Source organism: Arctopsyche grandis, chromosome 12, assembly GCF_051622035.1.
Source record: "Arctopsyche grandis isolate Sample6627 chromosome 12, ASM5162203v2, whole genome shotgun sequence".
NCBI lineage: Eukaryota > Metazoa > Arthropoda > Insecta > Trichoptera > Hydropsychidae > Arctopsyche > Arctopsyche grandis.
The window spans coordinates 20,905,642-20,918,207 of NC_135366.1; the positions used below are offsets into that span (position 1 = coordinate 20,905,642).

The 12,566-nt window shown below is 33.7% G+C and overlaps 1 protein-coding gene across 4 annotated transcripts; it reads right to left on the bottom strand.

The window, feature by feature from the left end:
• Positions 1-1,591: 1,591 nt before the first annotated feature.
• On the bottom strand, positions 1,592-10,516 carry LOC143919623 (uncharacterized). 4 transcript variants are annotated; one of them, XM_077442018.1, is made up of 4 exons: positions 10,297-10,516; positions 9,980-10,210; positions 9,556-9,869; positions 1,777-2,394 (listed from the first exon to the last, which is right to left on the bottom strand). In XM_077442018.1, the coding sequence occupies exons 1-4, from the start codon at positions 10,408-10,410 to the stop codon at positions 1,863-1,865; spliced, it is 1,191 nt and encodes a 396-aa protein (XP_077298144.1). In that variant the 5' UTR covers positions 10,411-10,516; the 3' UTR covers positions 1,777-1,862. The 4 variants fall into 4 exon arrangements, with proteins under 4 accessions (XP_077298146.1, XP_077298147.1, XP_077298144.1 ...); XM_077442019.1 differs by lacking the exon at positions 1,777-2,394 and adding an exon at positions 7,730-9,035 and having other exon boundaries at positions 9,119-9,869; XM_077442020.1 differs by lacking the exons at positions 9,556-9,869; positions 9,980-10,210; positions 10,297-10,516 and adding exons at positions 2,651-2,881; positions 2,968-4,717 and having other exon boundaries at positions 1,592-2,540.
• Positions 10,517-12,566: the final 2,050 nt, after the last annotated feature.

Genomic DNA, 12,566 nt, shown 5'->3' on the forward strand with positions numbered 1-12,566 from the left:
AATTTTTGAAAGCGCTGAAAATAAATATTTAATATCTACTATTCTGCGCCCTTCTAATTGTTCATGAATATCTGTTTCGTCTGGATTGTCTGCTTCTGCTTCTATAACTAAATCATCAAGCCTCGTTGATGATGTTGAACTACCTGTTTCTGATAAATTTTGATCGAATAAATCTCGCGGAACTGTATACAAAGATGTCGGTCCAGAACTTGTGGAGCTAAGTTTCCAACAGCAGCAGCATTGGCGACATCGATGTCACTGTAAATCGAGAATACTATAAAGTATACAGGAATTCCTCGACTTACGACGGAGATACGTTCCTGACCGTCGGTCGTAAGTCGAATACATATGTATATGTATATGTATGTATGTATGTATATTATTTTTATTTTACATATTAACCCTTTGGCTGCTACGAGGTTTTTCAATGTCCAAGCGAAAAATGCTAACATTTGTAATTATTTTGAAAAAAAAAAATATAATATTTTTTTTTACATACTTACTTCGCCGAACACTCGTAATTTTTATAATACTTTATATACATTTTTAAGAAGCAGTCGTGGACTCGTGCTCTCTCTTTCTGTCTTGCTTTTACATGCGTGCGTGCGAAAGAGATACCTACATATATACACTAAATAAGTTTTGACGATTGTTTTCCGAGGCTTTATTCTTTTCAATAATCTATTTTTAGATATCGATGTATCCTTACAACATGCGATATATTCGAAACAGGTAGCGGTCTCTCTCTCTTTCTTTCTTGGTTTTAATTGTGTACGTGTGAGCGAGACACACAAGGATGCGAAGTTTCTAATAATCAAATAATTTTTCAACATGTATCATAAACATTTTGTATGCATTTCAGTTGCATTTGATTGATTGCATGAATTCGTGACGTCTCGTGACCTATATAATTGAAAGCGGATTTCTATTGTTTTTTGCCATTTATTTTAACTCTGCAAAATGATATCGGACAGTGAAAGTGATGAAAGCGAAATAATAGCTCCTCGCCGAGGAACTCGACAAATCAGCAGCTCTACTGATTCTGAAAATGAATTTATCGATAATAATCAATTCCCAAGTAATAACTCCTTATATGACATTGACAACGAACCCGAAATTTACTTTGATGATGAACCCGAAATTGAAGAGCTTTTATTTAAAAAATTGATAAATATTTATAAAGCTTGATTGAAAAATAAATATAAATACGTATATAAAAAAAATGTTTCGTTCCACTGATGTGCTGGTGGCTCAAAGAAAGTATTGAAATACGACAATTAATGACGTCAACAACGATCGTCGTAGCAATCTTCGCCGATTTCAAAACAACGATTTATCGTTGTTGTAGCAGTCAAAGGGTTAACCAGGAAGGCCTTACAGGTAAATCCCAATTCGCCTTCCTGGCCAATTACAAATACAAATGCAGTTGGGAATATGAATTACTCTTAAGTCGAAAGATTAAAAAAAAAAGGGTGCATGGTAAACGGTACATACGGGTAATATTGTAAGTAATATTGACTGTCGAAGGCCCCAACAGTTCATCCGTCCAACTAATAAGAAGAGGTTGGTAATAAAAAAAAGAATATCATTAATAAATAAAATATACATATGTATTATTAAACATATATTTTAGAATTTTAGAGGACAAGCCGCCGTTGTACTTAGGTAATAAATCATGATCTATCTTATAAACAAAAGACAATGAACTAAGATTTAAACTAATTCTAATACTCATGCATCCCAATTCATCTAACATACTTCTAATACTTTTGAATCTACCCACATTCAAAATATCTCTCATAGCTTTAATATGTAATTTTTGTATTTTTTTTCTAAATCTTGGCCATTAAACATGTTAAGCATTAAGCATTCAATTTGGGTGGCTTGTCTCCAGTGTGAGACTTCAAATGTTTTGCAAGTGAAGATTTTCGGGTGTATGATTTTAAACAAACGTTACATTTGTGTGGCTTGTTTCTAGTGTGACAATTCAAATGCTTTGCAAGTGAAGATTTTTGGGTGAATGATTTTAAACAAACGTTACATTCGTGTGGCTTTAACTCATTATGAACATACATGTGGGTAACAAGGTTAAATTTTTGATAAAATGATTTTGAACAAATATCACATTTGTATAGCTTGTCTCCAGTGTGAGACTTCAAATGCGTTGCAAGTGAAGATTTTTGAGTGAATGATTTTGAACAAATGTGACATTTGTGTGGCTTTAACCCATTATGAACATACATGTGAGAAACAAGGTATGATTTTTGAGTGAACGATTTTAAACAAATGTCACACTTGTATGGCTTTACCCCATTATGATGATTCATGTGTGTAACAAGGTATGATTTGTTCGTGAATGATTTTAAACAAATGTCACATTTGTGTTGCATTATCCTAGTATGAATACGTGTGTGTGTCCTGAGATATTTTTTCCTGCTATTATTATTTTCTTGAGTATGAGGTGTTGTCCGTGTCACTTCTTCACTAATATCCCTCATTTCTGGTATGCCATCATCTGAAGTAAATTTTTCTCCGTGTATCTACAAAATAATCAAAATGTGATAGTGTGGTTAGATATCATTTTACAGGTGAATTTATAACCATTGTGCTAAATTAATGTTTTGCATGGAATCGAATCATATTTACTTACTTCACCATTGTTTGGTGAACTAGAAATGTTCGGTGGCAAATCACCATCCGACTCATCTTCCCATATTAAATCTTCCAGCAAAACTTCCTCCGGCTTTACACCCGGCTCGTCTGATCTCATCCTTGACGTTTTGTCACTCCGGAAACAAGCGTTCCGGAAATCGTTGAGCAATTCCAGATTTCTGACGCACGAATAGCATATTATATCTGGCAGATGGTCACCTTTCATAACCTGCAAATTAAAAAAGGTGGTGACGGTTACGAGGACTATCGAGTTAGTAATACCATTATTGAGTTGAGGTAATCTGAGTATCTGACCCGCAGCTGACAGCAGGTCCACATGCGTTGCACCAAACGCTGTGGATGAGGATCGTCGTGGATGGAGACGAAGGCCTCTGGTGGAGCAGAGCACAGGCAAAGTCTACACTCCATCGAGCTGGCTGTTTGTGTATGCATTGTTGTTATTATTGATTCATTTTTGCTTGTCGCTTGTACTCAGAGTCGTAGCGATGAATTTCACACCCTTGGCAAATAACAAAGGTCATTGGGCGCAATCCGACCCGGTCGCGGACATGAATGAAAATTATATGAAATGAAAGAGTATAAATTCACTTAACATTATATATGGTTATTTTATTTAGGATCCATGGGAGAACAAAGTTTGAACCAAAAATATATTTATTCAAAAAATCGAATGGCTACTAAAGCAGCCATATTCAGATTTTTTTCTTCCGGGTTTGTTTTGGTTTCTTCTCCACGGGTAGCTACCCTTCGACGCTTACAAAACTTTAGTAAGTAAAGGGTTGATGTACGTCCCGCGTGATGTTGATGTACGTACCCGGCAGGTATACGTTCGCTCCCTCTCTCTCACACGCAGGTATAGGGTCACGTCTCGCTCGTTGCAAAATATTTTTTCGCTCGTTTTTCAATATTCCCACAACCCACAAGAAAGCGACCTTTACCATGAAAGACTAGAGACATATATCTATATATCATCACAATTTCATTTCTGTCCGCCGTGGGTTTTTCTCCCATACTATTTGCCCATTGACCTTTGTCACCCCTTTATTATTTTTCCATTGAAATATATGAATTAAACATTTTAAAATAAAATTTCAAAAAATAAAACAGAATTATTTTTATATTATAAATATCCCACATTGACAATTTCGCAAAGAATATAATAATATATATAAAACAGTGGCGTAACTACCGCGCCCGCAGACCCCGCAATGCGGGGGGGCGCCGAGACCTGGGGGGCGCCACGAAGCGCGCCTTTTTCACGTATTTTTTAATTTATTCCGTAATTTTTTTAAAAACTTCTCTTATTTTGCAACCTATTTGTACTATATGTGTATGTACATACATTAACATATTTTGAATTTATCCTCATTGCGTAATTGATCTATGCCAATAGGGCTAGAAGATTACCGTCTTTTTCCATCTTTTGAACGTCAGTGCCACTTCAACCTATTAGCTGAGAATTTTCTTATTCTTGTATATATTTTTTCAATGTGTAAACAATAAAACAAAATTATATGATTAAAACTAATAAAATTTATAAATTTTTCGCTGCCACCATTAACAGGTGGGAAGTTTTTAAGGAAAATTCACCATCAGTTACTTTAAACAGATTGTGCACTGCTTGTTGGTCGTCCAGATTAAACTATTAATGCACTTTGATATATAGGTACATATATCGATACGTAAAAAAGTATAAATATTAATTTGGAAAGTTATTTTACTAATATTAATATATGGGGAGGGGGGGGGGTGGGGCGCCTTTAAATATTTTGCGGGGGGGCACTAGGAATTCACGCTACGCCACTGATATAAAAACAGACTGTCGATATATATGTATATACTAGTGTTGTGCCCGTGGAATTTCAGCGGGTGGTTTCGGAAACAAATTGATACATGATTTAAAATAAAGTTACAATACGTATAGTAATAATTAATCGGAATCGGAACTAAAACAAATCAGAAATCGGAACTGAAACAGGGGTCAGTATCCGGAACTGAAAATGGAGTTCGTATCCGAAACAAAAAGGAATCCAGAACCAGAAATGAAAAAGGAATTGAAGCAAAAGTTGGGATACGGAATAGGGAACTGGATCTGAAAAAAGAATCGTGATCCGGAACTGAAAAAGGGATCGGATACCAAAACTGCAAAAGGACTCCGGAACAGAAAACGGAATCAGGATCCGGAACTGAAACAGTAATCGAAGCTGCCGTACCGAGGTGGCGCCCCCGAGGCCGCCGCCCCCAAAATTTACCGTAGTTTTACGTGATATAAGTAGGATTATTGATCTGAAGCTAACCCACTACTGTGAATGAGCGAAATGGAGGTGGAGGCCTCTAGAAGATATTACAGAGAATATTTATTTACTTGGTACTCTGTTACTTGTAAGCTACTCGAAATTTCTCAGAGCTACCAAATATTCGTCAACTTCAACTATTCGAATATATAATAGTAAATGAAGTATTCGAATATATTCGAAGTAAACGAAGAATTCGAACATTTTCAGTGACAAAAATATTGTTAGTTACATACAAATGTAATAAGCATCGGTAATCTAATATATAATTTCGAAACAGACTTTGTATATGTTTGTTTAGCTCGTAAAATAATTTTAATAAAATGTTTACTATAGATCGGCCATGTTTAAGCGGATTATATTACAAATACCTAGTGTTTCTATTATTACATACAAAAAACTAAAAAACCAGTCAGTCTTTCAGTGTCACTGAAAGTCATTTCATTTGCTTCGATCTATCTTACAGATAGACCTATGATTGATCTATCCTGCAGCTGCCAAAATGCTGACAAATTATTTTATTTCAGTAAATCTCAATACGCTGTTGCCATTAAAGAACCACTTTTTGGAGTTGCTCTGCTCCAACACCTATGTATGTATATAAATACTTGCTCCAACTCCGCTACCTGCTCTGAATAGTTAAATAATAGGAATCATATCATTTATCATCTTTATTTATTTAATTTATTATTAAAATATATATCATGAAAATACATGCATATGTAGAACAAATTAAATACAAATAGTATAAAATACTAAACGGTGCGCACATGGTTGTCCCAAACTACCAAAGTAACAAGAATAGAGAAAATAATCAAGAATATAATTTGATCACGATGGAAAAATAAAAAAGAACGCTCCCACATTAATTTGTACAAAACAACAATAAGTGAAAAAAATATATAAAACAAAATATTTAATTGTAAAAATACATACATATTAAATACAAATAATATAAACAAACTACATGATACGTCACGTCATAAATTGAAAAACAAATTTAAAATTCTGAAAGAAATTCTAATACGTAAAAAAAAAAATTTGGAGCAGTGGAGTACTACAAATTTTCGTGTTACGACCCCACTGCTCCAGATCTCTGATGCTTATAATCTACTGCTAGTATTATACATATGTTCTGCCAATTCATTTTACTTTATCTATGTACGTAGTAACAATAGATGAAGTTTTGTGATCGTGCGAAAATTCGTACTCGAGATTTTGACTGATTCGAACTCAGAATCGATCACTGATCACGTTTTCACGATCTAGAAAAAAATGTGTGTGTTTGTCTGTGTATTTTTTGAACACCGCTAGTCTTATCGAACTGAAACTTAGTACCGGTTACTGAAATTCTTATCGATACGACGTACATTTTTAAGTTGAGCGGAAATGGTACCTCCCCTAACAGGTGTCCTCTTTTTTTTAAGTTTTTGAATTCAATTATCTCCCAAACCGCTAATCAAATCAGACTGAATTTTTTTTACATGTAATATACATATAATTTTGAAAGAGACTTTGTATGTAAGGTTTAAAGGTTTGTGTGGGAGCATCAAATCAAATGAAAAATCAGAAAGAAAACAAATCAAAGTTTCTATGACGACGCTACTGATAAAAAGATTTTCTTCCTTCTGTACTTTATCTATACTTTTTTTCGGCTTTTATTCCTGTTGAATGAAAAACATCTGTTGTCATTCATATTTATAAAAAAGGAAACAAACTGGTTGCATCAAACTATCGTCCGATCAGCCTCTCATCAATTCACCTAAAATGTTTACAGTAACTTGGCGAGTACACCCCGTTGCTGTAACTTAATTGGCTCGGATGCAGTTGCAAAATTACTGTAACTTGGTGAGTACAGGGCCTAAAGCTTGCTCATAATGAATGGTGACTTTCAGTGGCGTAACAACTATGATGGGGGATATGTGGGGCATGCAAGCCTTGCAGTCAGGGGAAGGTCTGCAAATATTAATATGCATGTACATATATATAGAGAAAAAAATAAAGCTATTAATAAACATAATAAAAACAATTCACACTAACTGAAAACAGTTTCAAGTATCAACAGAGCGAATAATGTGAATTTTGGATTTTCATCGATGAACTGGAATTTTTAATTTTCATCGAAAAGTCAAATGAAAAAAAAAACATTCAAAAACGTATTTTATTGGAAATATAAAGTTTCTAGAAAAAAAAAAATCCTTCTGATTTACTGCTTTTAAAGTGCAAATAATTAAATTTCAGTCATAATAATTTTTCTTATGTGCAATATATTTGTTGAATGTTGGAATAATTTATTTAATGTTGAATATATTTAATTTAAGATGAATCATTTGTTTTCTGTGTGATATATTAGTTATAAATAACAATAGACAGAGAAAAAAACCATAAAAACCGTCAAAATTAAAGTTCAATTAAGTAGCATCTTTTCTTTATATACACGTATGTTTTTATAAATATAAAAAAAATAAAATTGAATTAAAAAAAATGTACATATTTTGGATATGTGACACCCCCACGATGTTATGTTTTTTAGGGAATTCTTTCTAGCAAATTTGGATGGCTTATGCGTTTTCGAATGCCTAGTAAGTACAGAATTTGAAGAGAATGATTTTAGACAAATATCACATTCGTGTGGCTTTACGCCAATATGAACAAGGTTAAATTTTTGAGAAAACGATTTTGAACACATGTCTCATTTGTGTGGCTTGTCTACAGTGTGAGCGACCAAATGCGTTTCAAGTGAAGATTGTTGAGTGAATGATTTCAAACAAATGTCACACTTGTATGGCTTTACCCCATTATGAACATTCATGTGTATGATCAAGGTATGATTTTGTTTTGAATGATTTGAAACAAGTATTACATTTGTGTGGCTTGTTTCCAGTGTGAGATTTCAAATGCGTTGCAAGTGCAGATTTTCGAGAGAATGATTATAAACAAATGTCACACTTGTATGGCTTCACCCCATTATGAATATTCATGTGTGTGACAAGGTTTGATTTTTGAGTGAATGATTTGAAACAAATGTCACATTTGTGTGGCTTTAACTCATTATGAATATTCATATGTGTAGCAAGGTATGCTTTTGTTATGAATGATTTGAAACAAATATCACATTTGTGTGGCTTGTTTCCAGCGTGAGAATTCAAATGCATTGCAAGTGTAGATTTTTGACAGAATGATTTTAAACAAATTTCACATTTGTGTAGCTTTACCATATTATGAACATTCATGTGTGTAACAAGGTTTGATTTTTGAGAGAATGATTTTAAACAAATATCACACTTGTATGGCTTTACCCCATTATGATAACTCATGTGTGTAACAAGGTATGCTTTTGTTGTGAATGATTTTAAACAAATGTCACACTTGTATGGCTTTACCCCATTATGATAATTCATGTGTGTAACAAGGTATGCTTTTGTTATGAATGATTTGAAACAAATATCACATTTGTGTGGCTTGTTTCCAGCGTGGGAATTCAAATGAATTGCAAGTGTAGATTTTTGACAGAATGATTTTAAACAAATTTCACATTTGTGTGGCTTTACCTCATTATGAACATTCATGTGTGTAACAAGGTTTGATTTTTGAGAGAATGATTTTGAACAAATATCACACTTGTGTGGCTTTAACCCATTATGAACATACATGTGAGGAACAAGTTTTGATTTTTCAGTGAATGATTTTAAACAAATGTCACACTTGTATGGCTTTACCCCATTATGATGATTCATGTGTGTAACAAGGTATGATTTTGCTATGAATGATTTGAAACAAATATCACATTTGTGTGGCTTGTTTCTAGTGTGAGAATTCAAATGCTTTGCAAGTGAACATTTTTGGGTGAATGATTTTAAACAAATATCACATTTGTGTGGCTTTACCCCATCATGAACATTCATGTGGCTTTAACTCATTATGAACATACATGTGTGTAGCAAGGCTACTTTTTTGATAAAATGATTTTGAACAAATATCACATTTGTGTGGCTTAACTCCAGTGTGAGACTTAAAATGCTTTGCAAGTGAAGATGTATGAGTGAATGATTTTAAACAAACGTCGCACTTGTATGGCTTTACCCCATTATGATAATTCATGTGTGTAACAAGGTATGCTTTTGTTGTGAATGATTTTAAACAAATGTCACACTTGTATGGCTTTACCCCATTATGATAATTCATGTGTGTAACAAGGTATGCTTTTGTTATGAATGATTTGAAACAAATATCACATTTGTGTGGCTTAACTCCAGTGTGAGACTTAAAATGCTTTGCAAGTGAAGATGTATGAGTGAATGATTTTAAACTAATGTCACACTTGTATGGCTTTACCCCATTATGATAATTCATGTGTGTAACAAGGTATGCTTTTGTTATGAATGATTTGAAACAAATATCACATTTGTGTGGCTTGTTCCCAGCGTGAGAACTTAAATATCTTGCAAGTGAAGATTTTTGTGTGTATGATTTTAAACAAACGTTACATTTGTGTGGCTTGTTTCTAGTGTGAGAATTCAAATGCATTGCAAGTGTAGATTTTTGAGTGAATGATTGTAAACAAATGTCACGCTTGTTTCGCTTTAACCTATTATGAACACTCATGTGCTTAGCAAGGTTAAATTTTTGAAAAAAAGATCTCGAACAAATATCACATTTGAGTACCTTGTCTCGAGTATGAGACTTCAAATGCGTTGCAAGCAAAGATTTGTTAGTGAATAATTTTAAACAAATGTCACATTTGTGTTGCATTATCCTAGTATGAGTACGTGTGTGAGTCCTGAGATATTTTTTCCTGCTATAATTATTTTCTTGAGTATGAGGTGTTGTCTGTGTCACTTCTTCACTAATATCCCCCATTTCTTGTATGCCATCATCTGAAGTAAATTTTTCTCCGCGTATCTACAAAATAATCAAAACGTGATAGTGTGGTTAGATATCATTTTACAGGTGAATTTATAACCATTGTGCTAAATTAATGTTTTGCATGGAATCGAATCATATTTACTTACTTCACCATTGTTTGGTGAACTAGAAATGTTCGGTCGCAAATCACCATCCGACTCATCTTCCCATATTAAATCTTCCAGCAAAACTTCCTCCGGCTTTACACCCAGCTCGTCTGATCTCATCCTTGACGTTTTGTCACTCCGGAAACAAGCGTTCCGGAAATCGTTGAGCAATTCCAGATTTCTGACGCACGAATAGCATATTATATCTGGCAGATGGTCACCTTTCCTAATCTGCAAATTAAAAAAGGTGGTGACGGTTACGAGGACTATCGAGTTAGTAATACCATTATTGAGTTGAGGTAATCTGAGTATCTGACCCGCAGCTGACAGCAGGTCCAAATGCGTTGCACCAAACGCTGTGGATGAGGATCGTCGTGGATGGAGACGAAGGCCTCCGGTGGAGCAGAGCACAGGCAAAGTCTGCACTCCATCGCCGCGTAGATGGAGAGTGGAGACTGAAGCCGGCTGTTTGTGTTTGTTGATTTTTACTTGTAGTCGTAGCGATGTATTTGGCGCCTTTGGCAAATATCAAATTTGTCGCCCCGTTATTATTTTTTCATTAAAATATATATATATATATATATATATATATATATATATATATATATATATATATATATATATATATATATATATATATATATTATATTAAAATTAAAAAAAAAAAGAATAATTTTTACTTTATCTATGTACGTAGTAACAATAGACGAAGTTTTGTGATCATTTGAAAATTCGAACTCGAGATTTTGACCGATTCGAACTCAGAATTGATCACTGATCACGTTTTCATGATCTAGAAAAAAATGTGTTTGTTATTTGTCTGTGTATTTTTTGAATACCGTTAGTCTGATCGAACTGAAACTTAGTATCGGTTACTGAAATTCTTATCGACACGACGTAAATTTTTTTCAAATTTTTAAGTTGACTGGAAATGGTACCTCCCCTTATAGGTACTTATGTACGCCACGGATTGAGCGAATTGCACTTAGACCAACGGATATCTGTTATCGGGTTAACTAAGTGCTCGCACTTACTTCCAAGGATTATATCTGGACTCGTAAGTGCATTTAGGCTAAACAATGACCGTTATTAGTTATTTCTCAGAATCGGTACGGGGAGACCCAATGTCGTGGAAATACATATCCGAATACGTGACTATACAACAGGTAAACAGATTAGACGTCCTGAGAGATCTACCCTTTATAAGGCGATATCATGTAATTCTGGACTGAACACTGGCAATACGTGTATCTCCTTAATCATCAATAAATGCTGTGAAACGACTGTTGGCCTTTTACTTGGATCCTCCACCCACCCCTACGCAACAGTATCCTCGTTTTTTTTAAGTTTTTGAATTCAATTATCTCCCAAACCGCTGTTTGAATCCGACTGAATTTTTTTTACATGTAATAGTAATAATAATCTTTATAACTTTGTTTTTTAAATATTTTTATCTGAATACTTTTACTCTGGAGAATCGAGATTTTTTTATGTTTTTCTCAGAAACCTTTTGGTTTATTGAACTGAAATTTCATACCTAGAAGTTTAAGCGTAATAAAAAGCTATGTATAAAATTTGGTAACCATCCCTCAACCGGAAGTGGCAGTTTACTCTTGTGTGTGTTATTCACGAAAAAATTCAAGTATAATTCTTATATCAAAGAGATGAAAATAAAAAAAATGCTTTATGTACTAACTTAGATCTGGTAGGGTTTTGGTCAGAATTCGTAAACCGGAAGTAGTATTTTTTTTTAAAACAATATTTTATTATTTTTCAATTATTTTATTTTGACCTTTTAAATTGTTTTAAGCTTCTTGATATTTATTGTGTATAATAAAAATCGTAATTTTAAGTAAAAATAAAAAAAAATCACTTAATTTCATGAACCGGAAGTGGGATTTTTTCCACTCAGAAAGGTCAAAAATGTTGTCGCCTCGATTCTGTCCACAGCCCTGAACGTATCAAGATGAAAATTTATATGTGTATTCTCTATGTACTAACTTAGAGCTGATAAGGTTTTGGTCAAAATTCGTAAACCGGAAGTAGTATTTGTTTTTAAAACAATATTTAATTATTTTATTTTGACCTTTAAAATTATTTTTATTTTCTTGATATTTAATGTGTATAATACTGATAGTGATTTTAAGTATTAAAAAATATTTGAATAAAATCCGACAACCGGAAGTAGAACTCTTGTCTTGTGCAAGTTTCCATACATTTGCGCTCAATTTGTATCGCTGTCATCTTCTTCTTCTAATGCCAAATCCGTATTCGGACGTAGGCGACGATCATGGGCAGACATGGTTTATGGCCCGTGCGAATTCTTCCCTATCATGGGCTAGCCGAAATAACTTTTCGAGACCGAGTCCCATCCATGACCTGATGTTCCGGAGCCAAGAGAGCTTCTTTCTCCCAAGCCATCGCTGTCGTAGTTAACATAAGTTAACTATTAATTATTACGGATTTATGAAAAAAACTAAAGACGAAGTTTAAGTGAATTAGCAAAGGTTGTTACTATATTATTACAATTTATATTACTTGCTATTTCACTTTTCATTGATTATATTCGCGCTTGCCGTTGGTCAAT